At 57.8% G+C, this 14,634-nt stretch overlaps 6 protein-coding genes across 6 annotated transcripts; 4 read left to right on the top strand and 2 right to left on the bottom strand.

Moving 5' to 3' along the window:
* Positions 1 to 276: 276 nt before the first annotated feature.
* Positions 277 to 2,922, top strand: CC84DRAFT_1161388 (AAT family amino acid transporter). Its single transcript, XM_018177723.1, has 5 exons — positions 277 to 984; positions 1,038 to 1,245; positions 1,294 to 1,578; positions 1,630 to 1,801; positions 1,858 to 2,922. The coding sequence occupies exons 1-5, from the start codon at positions 705 to 707 to the stop codon at positions 2,680 to 2,682; spliced, it is 1,770 nt and encodes a 589-aa protein (XP_018040812.1). The 5' UTR covers positions 277 to 704; the 3' UTR covers positions 2,683 to 2,922.
* Positions 2,923 to 3,065: 143 nt separating this feature from the next.
* Positions 3,066 to 4,899, top strand: CC84DRAFT_1112745 (acyl-CoA dehydrogenase domain-containing protein; the record flags this gene model as incomplete). The annotated part of the gene is made up of 4 exons (XM_018175329.1): positions 3,066 to 3,318; positions 3,473 to 4,084; positions 4,251 to 4,527; positions 4,581 to 4,899. 4 exons carry the CDS (start codon positions 3,066 to 3,068, stop codon positions 4,741 to 4,743), a joined length of 1,305 nt encoding a protein of 434 aa, XP_018040811.1. The 3' UTR covers positions 4,744 to 4,899.
* A 931-nt stretch (positions 4,900 to 5,830) lies between these two features.
* On the top strand, positions 5,831 to 6,792 carry CC84DRAFT_1202894 (uncharacterized protein; the record flags this gene model as incomplete). The annotated part of the gene is made up of 2 exons (XM_018181798.1): positions 5,831 to 6,533; positions 6,656 to 6,792. Exons 1-2 carry the CDS (start codon positions 5,996 to 5,998, stop codon positions 6,790 to 6,792), a joined length of 675 nt encoding a protein of 224 aa, XP_018040810.1. The 5' UTR covers positions 5,831 to 5,995.
* A 433-nt stretch (positions 6,793 to 7,225) lies between these two features.
* On the bottom strand, positions 7,226 to 9,166 carry CC84DRAFT_1081582 (restriction of telomere capping protein 5; the record flags this gene model as incomplete). The annotated part of the gene is made up of 2 exons (XM_018173933.1): positions 7,226 to 9,042; positions 9,124 to 9,166. The coding sequence occupies 2 exons, from the start codon at positions 9,164 to 9,166 to the stop codon at positions 7,226 to 7,228; spliced, it is 1,860 nt and encodes a 619-aa protein (XP_018040809.1).
* A 210-nt stretch (positions 9,167 to 9,376) lies between these two features.
* CC84DRAFT_1161385 (ribosomal protein S8) lies at positions 9,377 to 10,554 on the bottom strand. Its single transcript, XM_018177722.1, has one exon. The coding sequence runs from the start codon at positions 10,192 to 10,194 to the stop codon at positions 9,595 to 9,597; it is 600 nt and encodes a 199-aa protein (XP_018040808.1). The 5' UTR covers positions 10,195 to 10,554; the 3' UTR covers positions 9,377 to 9,594.
* Positions 10,555 to 10,729: 175 nt separating this feature from the next.
* CC84DRAFT_1082113 (uncharacterized protein) lies at positions 10,730 to 14,435 on the top strand (the record flags this gene model as incomplete). Its single annotated transcript, XM_018173965.1, is given in 5 exon segments — positions 10,730 to 10,767; positions 10,817 to 10,983; positions 11,036 to 12,194; positions 12,720 to 13,022; positions 13,037 to 14,435. 5 exon segments carry the CDS (start codon positions 10,730 to 10,732, stop codon positions 14,433 to 14,435), a joined length of 3,066 nt encoding a protein of 1,021 aa, XP_018040807.1.
* Positions 14,436 to 14,634: the final 199 nt, after the last annotated feature.

Below are 14,634 nucleotides of genomic sequence, written 5' to 3'. Positions count from 1 at the left end.
GCCTGCTTGCTTATTCGCACCGGGGATAGAGGGATCATGGGAGGGATTCAAGACGCTGCGTAACACATAATGTCTCACTCCTCTCCGCCCGTGACGTCATGCCCAGGGCGCGCTCTGCGCTCGATAGTAGCCACGCAACGCATTCTTATGCAATCACGCAACGCACTCGTCCGCCCATGGCTCTTATCGGCAGGCGGGCGAGGCGAAGCTTGTGCGTGCTTGGTCAAAGCTTGGCTCCTGCGTGTGGGGAACGGCAGCACCCGCCAATGACGCCCCCCACTTGGCGAGGTGCCCGTGGCTGATTGCTCCATCGCGACTGTCTGCTGCATGCCCTTGATAAGAGGAGACCCGAAGCGCACGCGATCGTCGCGTCCTCGTGCGCCCTTCCCGACGGGTTGACGTACGGGGCGCCGCGCCCTCGCCGGGGGAGACGTCCCCTGCGGTCCGGAGGGCGAACCGCTCGTTTGCGCCACTATAAGAATGGAGCCGCAAGCCGGGCGGCCAGGTGCGAGCGAGCGAGTGCGAAGTGAAGCCGCATTGGATTACGCTGCCACCTTGTCTGCCGTGTCTGCGCGCATACGCATGCGGTCCCGACTGTGCTGCCTTTCCCTGGAATCGTCATAAAACACTGCTCCCCGGATCCGGTGCGCCTGTCTTGCACCCTCCCCTCTTGACCACAACATACGGCTCGCGTGCTAGCGAACATGGCCGACGTCGACCTTGAAAGCGGGAAGGAGAAGGGCTACAGCTCGCCCTCGGTGGACTCGGGAGCGCAGCATGGCTACGGCGAGACCGAGGTCAAGACCGGGTCCAAGTGGGAGAACTTCAGGGACAGCTTCAAGAGGAATCCGAATGCCCGCGTCGTGACCGAGGCCCTGGACGAGGAGGGTCGACCGCTGCCGGAGCAGCCGCCTGCTGAGCCGGCCCTGAGCATGAAGCTCAAGGATCGCCATTTGCAGATGATTGCGATTGGCGGTTCTATCGGTGTGTACCAGACTGATGTAGTGTGGAAGAGAAAGACTGATGACTTGTCTCAGGCACGGGTCTCTTTGTTGGCTCGGGTTCTGCTCTGTCGTCTGGCGGTCCCGCCTCTCTGATCCTGGCTTATGGACTCATCGGCATGATGCTGTTCTGCACCATCCAAGCTCTGGGCGAACTTGCAGTTGCGTTCCCAGTCGCCGGATCTTTCGCAGTCTATGCCTCGCGGTTTCTGGATCCCGCCTGGGGCTTTGCCATGGCTTGGAAGTACGTTGACTGGCCCCGTGCCAGTGCTCTTTGACTGATGCTTGATAGCTACGCACTCTCCTGGCTCGTGACACTCCCCCTCGAGATCGTCGCTGCTTCCATCACACTCCGCTTCTGGAGCGGTGCAAGGGATACAAATCCTGCCGCATGGGTCACCATCTTCCTCTTCGTCATCATTTCCATAAACATGTTTGGCGTGAAGGGCTACGGAGAAGCAGAGTTTGTCTTTTCTATTATCAAGGTTACGGCCGTCCTGGGCTTCATCATCCTCGGTATAATTATCGACACGGGCGGTGTCCCAGGCGGTAACGGTTATATGGGAGCAAAGTACTGGTAAGATGACGTTGAAGCTTACTTCGATGGTGCGGTTGCTTACCGTCCCAGGTACAATCCCGGAGCTTTCAACAACGGCTTCAAAGGGCTCTGCTCCGTCTTTGTGACGGCTGCCTTCTCTTTCCAAGGAACTGAACTGGTTGGACTCTGCGCCGCTGAGACGGAGAATCCACGCAAGACCCTGCCCAAGGCCGTGAAGCAGGTGTTCTGGAGAATCACGCTGGTACGAGGGCCCCCACTTGAAAACTCTCACAGTCAGACACAAACTTACCGCATCAGTTCTACATGGTATCACTAACAATCGTCGGCTGCCTGGTACCCTACACCGACGACAAGCTCCTCGGCGCTAGCACCGACGCCAACGCCTCCCCCTTCGTCATCGCCGTGCGCAACGCGGGAATCAACGTCGTCCCCTCGATTATGAACGTCGTCATCCTCATTGCCGTCCTCTCCGTCGGCAACTCCTCCATCTACGGCTCCTCGCGCACCATCGCCGCCCTCGCCGACCGCGGCCAAGCCCCCAAGATCTTCGGCTACATCGACCGCTCCGGCCGGCCCCTTGTCGCCATCATCTTCTCCTCTTGTTTCGGTTTCATCAGCTACATTGTGGCTGCCGGTTCCGACACCAGCGACAAGGCCTTCGCGTGGATGATGGCGATTTCGGGTCTTTCTGCCATCTTCAACTGGGGCTCCATCTGCCTGTGCCACATCCGCTTCCGCCAGGCGTGGAAGTACCGCGGTCACACGCTCGACGAGCTCGCCTTCAGGTCGCAAGCCACCGTCTGGGGCTCCTGGGCGGGTCTCATCTTCAACGGGCTTGTCCTGGTAGCGCAGTTTTGGACTGGCTTTGCGCCCGTTGGGTACGGGGAGATGACGACCACCGAGCTGGTGGAGAACTGGTTCAAGGCGTACCTCGCGGCGCCCATTGTCATTGCGTGCTATCTCATCTTCAAGTTTGTGAAGAAGACTAGGTTCAAGAGGATCAACGAGATTGACATCACTTCTGGGCGGAGAGAGTTGGATTTGCCGGCGCTGCTAGCGCAAGAAAGAGCCGAGCAAGCGCAGTGGCCCAAGTGGAAGAAGGCGTGGAATGTCTTGTGTTAGTGGAGGGGGTCGTGGTGCGGGGATGCTGACCACATACTTGCTGCGTGTCAGCCTTGAAGCGGGTCCTTGGACTTCGAATACAGCATCATCTTACAGCTATCTAGGGCTTAGAGCGGAAAATTACAGTGTAGATCCCCAGAATGGAAGTAGTACGTTCTAAAAGCTGAGATGCAGTGAACAAGGCTGATGACAGAGCTTGCGAAGGACAGCGTTGTTGGCTGCATTGCGACTTGTATTCGGCATCCCGCACCTGTGCCCTTGTAAAAACTATACAAACTTAGATCAGAACGCAGCACTAGAGGCATGGCTGCGCATATAAACGCACCCCTTTCTCATCATCATGGCGTCCTTTAGCCCTCTGCTCCACCTCAATCCCTCCCACGATGCCGATAGACTTCCACCTCTCCCCAACCGAATCCGGCGTCCGCGCCGCAGCGCAGACCTTCGCTCGCGACGTCCTCATCCCCTCGCGGCGCGCGCCTTCCTCCTCAGCCGTCTCGCAACAGGACCGCTTCGCCGGCACCCGCGCCCTCTACGAAGCCGCCGTGACCCTCGGCCTCATCAAAGCGCAAATCGCGGCCCCGCTCGGCGGCACAGGCGGCTCTCTCGTCGAAGCCGCGCTGCTCGTCGAAGAGTGTGAGTAACGCTGGGGCACAACGTGGCTATCTTCGCTGCCGTCCGTGTCTGAACACTGCAGCGTTTTAGTCACGCGTTGAAGCCGAAACATTGCACTTCTACCCGTTTATCCTTTTTTGAGCATCTTCACTGACTTTGCACCCCACCCTCGTAGGCTACGCCGCGGATCCAAGCGGCGCTTCGCTGACCGTGTTTGGGACGGCGCTGGGGCTCATGCCGCTGCAGCTAGCTCCGCATGCTGAGAAGTATGTAGGCTTTCTGGAGCCGTTTTTGATGGCGGGGGAGGGCGATGCGCCGCTCGCGAGTCTGGTGTTTAGTGAGCCTGGGGGCACGGCGAATTGGCTTGAGAAAGGGGCGCCGGGGCTGCAGACTACGGTGAGGAAGGAGGGCGAGGAGTGGGTTGTCAGTGGAGAGAAGGTTTGGGGGACGAATTGTGCGGGATGGGACGGCCGGGGAGCGGAGTTGCAGGTCGTCGTGTGTCGCGATGTCACTACGGCGGCTCGAGAGGGGGAGGATCCGAAAGAGAGGATCGTCATCGTGTTGGTGACTCGCGCGGATATCGTACGCAATGACGACGCCGCATTCCAGGTGGTGCAGCATCTCGAGACCATGGGGCATAAGTCGTACTCGGGCGCTCACGTCCGCTTCACCCACCTGCGCGTACCTCAGGCGAACATCCTATGCGGACCTGGCCCCCAAGCCGTAAGGACCGTGCTGTCCTCCTTCGACAACACAGGAGTCCTCGTGGGCGCCATGGCGGTTGGCGGTACGTAAGCTCGTGGTGCAAGTTCTGGATGCTATGTGCAAGCAACATATGAAACGTTTTCGGATATTGCTTGCACTCTCTGGCCCAGCTTAGTACTCTCTCCTTCCCCCAATTTCTTAATCTTTGACAAAAGGTACTAATCACTGATTTGAACCCCAAATTGTAGTCATGCGGGCGGCTTTCGATGCCGCGCTGGCGTTCGCCAAAGCAGATAGCCGCCGGGGCGCAACGCCGCTTCTTGAGCGCCAGGCTGTGGCCGACAAGCTGGGCGACATCAAGATGAATGCTGAGGCTTGTCGGGCGCTGACCTGGAAGGCTGGACATGCGCTGGGGAATGGGCCTGGAGAGTACCAGGAGCGGAGGGAGTTGGCGTTGGCGACGAAGGTGTTTTGTAGCGAGGCGGCGGTCAAGGCTGTGATGGATGCAATTAGTGTTGTTGGAGTGTAAGTTGCTTTTAGTGATAGGATCGTAAGCGTGGTGCTAACATGCTGTACAGAACCGCATATGATACAGCACAGCCTTTCGCGGAGCTCCTGAACACCGCGATAGCATTGCCAATATTTGACGGTGGTAATGTCGCGATGAGACGTAGACACATGCAGGACATCATGCTGTCGCCAAATTACGATCCATGGGGCGCGACCTTCGGCCAGAGCTGAAGAGACTCATTGTCTGGTGGTAGATGTTCACGGGCCCTGGACGAACCTATTGGAGGCCTTCACGGGAGGAAGTGGCAGTTCGTTTCGAATCTAGATTGGTGTAGGGCAATAGCGTTCGCAATATTGACATGATCACGTACATCCTGTAGGGACGGGAATAATTGCGATGGCCTTTTCAAACTTTAGGGTTAGGCTGTGGACTGGCAGTGACGATACGATGCTAGGTTAGTCGTCGGTTCCGTCTAGTTTGGCAATTAGCGTTCTTCTATCTACCCATCTGCGACTTTCTCAACGTCACCTGGCACTCCTGTCGTCAAACTCTTCCTCGCAACCTTTCCCGCAAAGCTATTGACTCACAGTTGAGCGTTACTGGTCTGCTGTCGTGTTCCGGCCGAATGGCGAGACGAGCAGAGCCGCTTACGTGCCACGTCAAGGTCAGCCCAATTCACAGCCCCCACCCGAGAAATGAAGGGATCGCGCCTGCGTTACAGAATGTCTACAGCTCACGATCTTAGCGTTCCTTAACGTGCCGCTTAGTCGACTTGGTTTCTGGGCCTGATCGACACATGTAATCCTGATAATGATCGAGGATCGATATAGCAAGACCATCTCAATGGCTTGGTTGTACAACAGTTCGCTGGCCCTTCTAATCTTGGGGCGGCATACAGCTTACGCTTCATAATTCCTTATCATACGACAATATATCAGAATATATCCAACTGAACACTGGAAAATACTACGATTACGATGTGTTCATCTCCACATTGTCTTCATACTCAGCCTCCAAAGCCAGCTCACACCGGACTTCGAGCACGCTAAACTGGGTCTAGCAAAACTGCTCAGGCGTACCTCGCATATTTGGCCCTCAACCTCAGCGCGTTGACAAGACCTCGCGAATAAACTCGAAGCATCTGACGAATCTAAAGTCCACGGTTTGCGGGGCAAATAAGTCAGCCCACAAATAATCAGCATAGCGCCCACGAGGCGCACAATTCGTGTGTGCGACCCGCAGCTGGCCCCAGCCTTATGCGCCATGTGCTCCTCTGAGTTGTTGGAACGAATGCCTCGATTACTCATTAAGGCAGAGCGCGCGAACCTGTAGGCTAGGAGCTGATCTCAAACGACCTATTAGGCGCTTGTTGGTTTCTAGGATGAATGACAGCCATGTTTAAAGACTCCAAAGAGCCCATGTCATAACGGTCTTGCTTAGGTGACCTCTAACCCGACAACCTGGATTCCAGAGTAGATCAGTATGTCCCTTCGCTGGTCAAAGCGTATGTTCCCCCTTGCTCGTCCGTCCGGGGGCGATTTGTATGCGCGCGGCTCTCGGCCTGAGTCTAACCCATGCCTTGACGGATGCTCCGAGAACAACTTCAGACGTGCTGCTTTCGCAGTCTCTCGGAGTGGAAGTCGCAGGCCTGCATACCATGTCAGGCGAGAGCAGGGGACTGAAGGTGCAACCACGAGCACTTCACTAAGTCGAACCACGACAACGAGTATCGAAGCTACCGCGACGCCGAGTGCCTTATCAATTGAATCACCATCACCTTCTTCATCTACGACTGCGACGGCTGCACCGTCCAACCGCCCAAACTTCGCCGCCATTGCAGGAGCCGCAGCCGGAGGCTTCGTCTTTCTCCTACTTGTCGGCATCATCATTTTCTTCTGGCTCCACACGCAGAAGTCGCGCCGACACCACAACCGCACTTTCGAACGCCGGGTATCAGATTCCGGAGATGCGGGAGAGATGGCGCAAAAGCAACTTGTGAGGGTCTCAATTGTAGCCGAGGGTAAGTTGCCTGAACTCTACTGCTATTACATGTCTGATGTGGGCTACAGCAGCACCACGCACATGGCACCAACGCACAGCTTCCCACGTCTACATCTCACCCACCACTACCACGGAACGAAGAGCCTCCCAGCATGCGTCCCGCGCTATCGATGCAGAGCCATTCACGTATCGGCACTACTCAGCTGAGGACTTCCATTTGCCCCAATCACCGGCCACTGCCTGGAAAACGTCTCACCGACCTACAACTTGGGATCTAACGCGCAGGTCCATAGGTACGTTCGAGCTTGATAGTCCACTCACTCCGGAGGAGTACAGCGCCGCGACGTCAAGAAAGAGCTCGGTGGTGAGTTCGCGGGGGACTGAGTCACGCAAAAGCTCACTGAAGAGCGGGGCGTCTTCGACTAGGGAGACAGTGCCGGTGCCTCCTGTCCCTCCTCCACCAGCGGCGACGGCGGCTTGGGATACGCACCGGAGGGGTGTAAGCACAGGCGTTTTGTGATACCAGCGTGTTTTTCCGCAAGTTTTCTTTGCTTCACGACACGATGACTGTAATAGTAACATCAATGACCATCTCTCTGCAATTTCAAAAGCTCTCTATTCGTCGGATCGTCATCGAAACGCGCCTCAAGTTCCTGATTGCGAGCATGCGCCATCGTGATGGTACGCCCCAGTATCGTACACACCCCTCGCTCAAACACTCCCTCCACTCTGCGCCTGCCCAATCAACCCTGCCAATTTTAATAGTTCCCTATCCGCTTCAATATCCCCGGTCCCCAGATTAATCCTCCTCCTCGCCTCGGCCTCCCTCTCGTGAAACGCCCACTCCCTCCTCTGCGCCTCAGCAACCTCATCCCCGCCGCAGCCCCACACCTCCAGACTCTCAATCTCGAACCGATCCTGCCAATCACGCCCCTTCCGCACAGGCAGGCGGCTCGGATGGAACGACCCGCCGCCCTCGGCTAAGTGCGTGAACACCCCGAACTCGAGCGCGTCGTCGAGATGTAGACTGACGGGGCCTGGACGCAGCATGGTGTTGTGGTGCGCGCTCGACGATGCGGATTGTCGTGGGACGGGCGTGCCGAGGCCGAGCCCGGAGGGGTACGTGGGTGGGCGATTGAAGTAGACGTAATCCTCGCTGTATTGGCTTGCGGAGAAGACGTCGTGCGTTGGGGAGAGCTGGAAGAGGAGGGTGGAGGCGTCGCCGAAGCAGCCCTTATGCGACACTTTCCACTGCGCGGGGATGTATGCGCCGAATGTGTATGTCTGATCCGAAGAGGAAGATTCTGAGGTGGCTGAGGAGGGGTAGCGTTTCGGGGGAAGGGAGTCAGTGAAGGCGCGCTCGCGGGTGGAGGACGGGTTTGAGCAGAGGAGGCGCCCAGAGACGAGCAGGATGGTGGGGGCACGCCAGTGGAAGGCCTGCTTTTCGAAGGAGCCCATGCTGAAGCCGTGGGCGTTACCGCTGTACAAGGGGCGCAGACGGCGGAACAGGTCGCTGCCTTTGAGGAAGAAGGAGAGTTGGCTTAGGACGGTGGGGGTCAGGATTTCTCCTGGGTCGCGGAGGACTGGCTCGAGGGCGGGTTTTGGGGGTGGGATTACGGGGTGCGTCTCTAAGGTTGGGCTGGAGGATCCGGGTTTGCGCTTGGAGAGGTCGAGGTCTTTTGCGAAGAGAAAGTGCTCAAAGAGAGGGTTCAGGCCGTTGAAGAGGTAGGGGAGGCAGGATGAGACGACGGTGTTGAAGGTGCGGTAGGTGATACCAGGCTGGGTTGTTGATACACCAAACGACGAAAGAATGCCACTTGCTGTCCGTCTAAGGTTCTCCTTCCTCTCGGCCGTCAACTCGCCCGCAAAGGCAGAAAGACTTTCTTGCGCATCTATGGGCGCAATGAGGAGCAGGAGCTCGACTAGTCTCAAGAAGTTGTCGGTCGGGATAACGGAGTGGTGCACATCGGAGTGCTCGCCGTGCTTGAATACCTCGTCTGCGTCCATGGAGTCTAGAGCCGCAAGGACGAGCTCGTCATCATCATCGTCGTCTTCTCCGCCTTCTTCGGGTGCATCGATCGCGAAGCCCTTGCTTCCACCAGCACTGGGCTGCGTCTCCTTCTCGCTCTCCCCAGTATCTCCATCATCCTGCCTTAAACCTCGATCGTGTACAGCCAGGCTGCGATATAGCTCCCTCAACCAGATCTCCCTACTTCTCTTCTTGATGACCGCACCATATCTCTCTGTGAGGATCGTGACCACCTTCAGTAGCGCTTCATACGTTAGGATGGCCGGGGCCTGGCTCGGAAATGGGAATGCGCCGAGATAGCTGCTCATCTGAAACAGTATGGGCCCAACAGCGAGGGCATCGGGTAGCTCGAGGAAGCGACATAGCGTAGATTCGCTCCAGTATTTGACACCCGACTCGGTGTCGGCGAGCGAGCGGAAGACGGTATTGAAGCAATAGAGCTCGAGAGGCGTGTAAGACTTCTGGGCGAAGCGTTGTGCGAGTTTGTGGTTCAGCTGTTCTGTTGAAAGTCAGCTTGGCGCATGTATGCCTGGAATGACGGCGAGTTGAGTCCGGAGGCAATGGGCGGATATGGGCATACCGAGAGTCAAGTGCGGAGCTTCCGCTGAGCCCCCTTGGCCCATGGTGGCTACACGGTAGTGATGTGTGACGGAGCTGTGTGTTTATTCGTTGCGCCAAACGTTCCTGGTGGGGTGATGGTCGATGTAGTGACGCCCATCGGCGTTCTGGGCCGCCACTTTGCCGACGCGCCCTTGAGCATGCCGTGCAACCCAAAAGCTGCACCGAGGCAGGCTAGACTTTGGTAGAGCCGCTGATTGTCCAGCAGCTTGTAATTGGCCAATTGCTGGCTAGATGCCAAATGTAAAAGTTTATCATACATACTGTACATGTGGAGAGACCGTCTACTTCCACAGACTCTGCATACAATACATGTCGAATGTCGCAACCTTGATATGTTCCTCCGAGCCAAATAAACTGACTTGTACAGGTGTGAACGTTGTGATGCCCCTGCCGTCTCCTGTCTCCTCCTCTTGATTCCTAACCTCGGCCTCTAGTACACTCTGCACAGTGGCTGGCCACCCAATTTCCGCTCTACACACTCTCGTGCCTCCAATATGCCTCGGTCCGTGCTCAGAAACATGCACTCTCCCGGATGGGTCAAGCCCTTCACGTATGCCGACTCCCTTGTCCTTGTGATCCGGCCCAGGTCCTCGCTCGTCAGCCATATCCGTCTCGTAGGCTTGCTGATCAGCTTCATGGTCTTGAGCACAGGCTCGTTGTTCCAATACTTCAAGCCCAGCCACAGCCTTCGACGCGCCGGATTTTGCGGGACCTTCACATTGTACGATACTTCGCGTCCACCCAGCAGAGGCTCACCTGCCCGCTTGGGCGACGGGTAAGCAGCCCATGGCTCGGCAGCCAGTTTCTGCGCCATATCTTCGTGCTCTTCCGGGTCGAGTTGGTCCTGTAGCAGGAAGGGAGTAGGCGGCGTGGTGCCGCCGAGGGTCACGCTGGAGATGAACCCCTCGCGTTGGAGACCGAGCATCAGGTTGACGTGCATCTTGGACACGGGTATCGACGTGAGACCTAGTCGGGCCTTGGAGGCATTCTGGAGGTGCGAGCACACGTGTGCCAGGTTGACGAGGGACATTGTGACGATGAAGTCTCAATCGCAGAGCCGGGGTGGAGAATTTAAGCCCTCAAGGGGCAGGCGCGGGGGCGCGGTCGTGCGGATGGTAGGTAGCAAAGCGCGATGCAACGGCGTGTGGCAGGCGATGCAGGGTCGTCGGGGCCCCAATGCGCAGCGAGGTGTCGATGGCGGGCGTGTCGTCGTGTGTCTGCTCGTCGCGGCCAAATTTGTCGGGCGCGGAGGTCCGCCAGCCTTGCAGTGGATCGGCAGCGAAGCTTGGACCAGGCCTCACATGGGAAAAGCCGCTGGAGCTGCTGGGCGCGCGTTGGCGCTGACCCCACGCAAGAGGGCGCGTAGAGCACGATCAAAATAGCATACGGCCTGGCCGTTGGCTATCTGCGGGTATTGCGATCCACAAATTCTTGGTAGTATATAGTTTGCCTCTGGCTTCTTTTCTTGCACAGCCATCTACACTTCCTGCTCTTCGCGTGATAGAGTGACTTGGGTCGAGCGCCGCTACCTGTCCAGGGTCCGAAGTCAGCCTGAACACCAGAACATGCCGCCACAGCAAGGAGAAGTGTCTCTTTTGACACTGTGAGAGCTTTGGTCAACCTCGGACTACGGACGACTAACGTCTGTGCAGCTTCGCAGACATACATTACTACCTATCTCCTCCTACTCACAAGACCCCGCACCACCGCTTCGACAAAGGCAGCTATGTCTACCTATACCACAGTCCCATGCAGCATAACGGCCGCATAGAGGTTGCGAACCATGCCGGAACACCGGACCAAGATGCCTTTGCCGGGTGTAAGTGGAGACAGCACACCCGTTTACAGGACGAGATGCTGACCACAACAAGACCTCGACACTGTTCGGATAGAGCAGACGTACAAGCACCCATGCCTCTTCACACTTACAGTGGACGCCTTCCGCAGCCAAAATGGAAGCGCGACGTCCAGCCCTCAACAAGATATGTCACAATGGCACCTGCCGTCCCCAGATCCGCAAAACAACGGCAAATACATGTACCGTCTCCACACAGTTGACATGTATTTCTGGACGCCAGAAGACGCATCATTATTCCTAGATTCTATTAGACGGGTTGTCCAACCTCACCAGCTCCAGATCCTGGCGAATCCTCAAGCAGCTCCAGCGCAACCTGAATACAAGAATGACTCGATGAACCCTGTGGTAGCAAAGCTCGAGCGAGCAGCCATATCACATTCAAGTCGCAGTCCAAGCCTCAATATGAGCACGCAGCAATCTTTTCCGGGTCCTCCGACTGCTCCGGCACCCACCTCGAGCCCTCCAGCAGCCGATGCTCACAGCAACTTCGCGCCGATGGCATACAATCCTGCTGCCCCGGCAGCTCCAGAACCCATTGCCCACCGCGAAAAGACACCTCCGCCTCCTGACGCGGCGGATGGCACCGGCCTTAACGCGGCAGCGTACAACGACCATCAGCATGCGCAGCAGTATGGCAATCCATTGCAGACATCGTTCGCGCCGCAGCCAACATCGGGACCATACGTGCCTGGACCCCCGTCCCGAACATCGACATTCTCCGGCCCACCGCAGCCACCAGGCGTCTCAAGAACAAACACTGTGGGATCTATACCACCTCCACCACAAAGTCCTCCAAGTTTCGCTCCGCCGCCCGCTGGCCCACCACCCGGGCAGGGTCCTGTACAGCAATTCGCGAACCACCCAGGATCCCCTGGCTTCGCACCCGGCGTGCAATCGCCTGGTGCACCTAGCCAATCTCCTCTGCCATCGCCAGGCTATGCACCCCAACAGTATCAGCCGATGGCTTCACCGCCGCCTGGGGGGTATGCGCAGTATCAGTACAGTAGCACGACACCACAGCAACAACCAGGCGCAGACGCATACGGACTGCACCAGCAGCTATACCGACCGACAGAACAAGAGGCGCAAACAAAAGACCACAGTGCACCAGGACCGCAAGCGAAGAGCAATATGGGGAAGAGGGCAGAGAAATTGGAGAAGGGGATCGGTGGGTTTCTGAAGAAATTGGACAAGAAGTTCTAGGTGGCTCTGCGTTGGAGGCTGAAAATTAAGGCGTTTTACCGTGGATAGCGAGATTAACCAGCGGCGTGGTGTGTTTGGTCGACGAAGGTCGACAAAAGTCCTTTGCCTTGACGGCTGCAGAAGCGTGATGCAAGTGCATGTGACAAACGTTGAAGTGCAGACCGCGCCGCAGAATCACGGGCCCAAAAATAGCCCCACGCGCTGCGGTGGTTCCTTTGGCGACGGCCCCAGAATCGACATGTCGGCGCCAGCGGCTACATTCGCTGCTGCTGACAAGAGGCACCCGTCGACCCTCGGTCCTCGCAGCAAATCTCACAGTGATCAGGCAGGGCGGCGTCAATTGGCCGCTTCTGCAGCCTGTCAAGATCCACAGCCGCAACCAGTGCAACGGCAGTGCAGACAGGGCCGCGGCGCATCAGCCACGGCGACTTCCCGGTTTATGCGCTGATCCCTGCTTATGAGCCCAAGCGCCGTTCTAGTGCAGCCTGTGCAAGGCCTCAGCCCCAGCTTGCGGAGAAGACGCTCGACAGTCTGCTGCTGCTGATTGCTGCCTTTGTACACAGCTGCCGTCCGATTGCGACTTCCCCGACACGGTTCCTGGCGGATTCGAGCGCCCTTGCGTCTTCGGTGCGACGGACCCTACCACACGCCGGTCCCACGCGCGCGGGCACGTTCCGGCGACGACTGCGGGTCCAGCAGACGGGGAGACGCGGGAGTGACCTCATTCCGTTTCGAACTCCTGAGGCGGGAAAATTGGGTTGGGAAGAGCAGCACATTCTGTACCTCTGCAACATGCGGTTACCCGTGCCAGACGCGCGGGAAGGCGCGTTGGAGCGGCGGATGACCAAGTCGCAGAAGAGTCTCTGGGTGGTACGGCGACCCAGTTATCCCAGCGTGTTCAAGCCTTGCGCACTACGTCTGGCCGCTGCGCATTCTATTCCATGCTGACCGCGACGCAGATTGCCATTATCGTCATCATAATCTTCGTTATCCTCCTCATCACCTACGTCCTCACAATCAAACTACGCAACAACTCCGGCGTGCCCACGCGCAAACCCAAGGACAAGCTTCCCTCGCTCTTCTCCTGGAAAAACCTCCGCATAAGACCACGCCGGAACGAGTACTCCACCAGTCTGCAAGACCAGGATGCGGGCAGGAATGGCAGTTTCGGGGCGAGCCGCGATCGCGAAATGACCGGGAGCGTGGCCGTCGCGAACGACCCGGAGAGACAGGCGTTGGCCCAGGATAGCACCACCACCACCAACAACAACGCAGGCGTGGACCGCAACACCTCGGTCCGCAGCGTCATGACGCTTCCCGCATACGCACCCGCTCCACGAGAAAACGAACAAGTGCTGGGAAGGGAGGGCGAGAGAGGAGGTATTGACACGGTTGTCGAGTTCCCCGAAGAAGTCGACGAGGAAGAAGCGCGTCGGGAGGGTGAGATGGAGTCCCTCTACCAGATCCGACTCGCCCGCCGCCAGGAGGCGCGCGAGCGCGAGGAGCGCCGACAAGCCCGTCGAGAAGCACGCCAGCGCGGTGATTATGAAGCCCTTGCAGAGATCAGAAGAAGGGCGGAACAGGCGGCCGAAGAGTCTGTGAGCGCCATGCTCATTGCGACGCACCAGACCGCCAACCGCGAACGCCGCGTCTCCTCTGTGCAGTACGGCGATCTAGGTGTAGCAAGACACGACGGAACGAGGCTGCGAGCGAACTCCACCGACAGCGACAACCGGCCTCTCCTTGATAGCGCCGCGTCGTTTGGAAGCGGAGGGCGGGAGCGAGGCTTGTCGGGTGCAACGCTGAGCACGCACCAAAGAGGTCTCTCGGCATCGTCTCTTCGATCCGTCTCCACAGGCCGCGCATCCGAGGAGTACGAGTTCCCTGAGGCGGGTAACAGCCACCGCTCCAACTCAGATGACTTCGAAGTCGTCTCCCTCTCGCATCCAAATTCGAACCCCCACTCGCGGGACCGGAGCAGAGTGGCGACACCCAATCCCTCTCCCAGCATCGAGATACCAAACGAGGACGCGCCTGCGTACGAGGACCCGCCCATATACGAAAGTCCCATTGCTACGCGCGCGCCGCAGTTACCGGGGGCGCCGCAACTGCCCACGCTCGAGCGGCTACCTAGCATACAAATCACGCCCGAGCCCATGTCCGTCGGTGGCAGAGAGCCCCTGCGGGACCACTCGCCCGCATCGAGATAACACATTTTCCCTGGCCCGAATCTCCTTTCATCTGACTGTACCTACTAGCGTTGTTTGATCTTTCGGCATCTTGCGTTGTGATAGTGTAGTGCCTAATACGTAGGGTAGGAGTTCGGACATGCGCCACGACGTCACGCTGCAACAAGCTCTGTCTCTCCTCTTTCTGTCGCTAGCTAGTCTGGATCATCTGGCGACGACT

The sequence above is a fragment of the Paraphaeosphaeria sporulosa genome (assembly GCF_001642045.1).
Source record: "Paraphaeosphaeria sporulosa strain AP3s5-JAC2a unplaced genomic scaffold CC84scaffold_2, whole genome shotgun sequence".
Lineage (NCBI taxonomy): Eukaryota > Fungi > Ascomycota > Dothideomycetes > Pleosporales > Didymosphaeriaceae > Paraphaeosphaeria > Paraphaeosphaeria sporulosa.
This window is presented reverse-complemented; position numbering and strand designations above follow the sequence as displayed.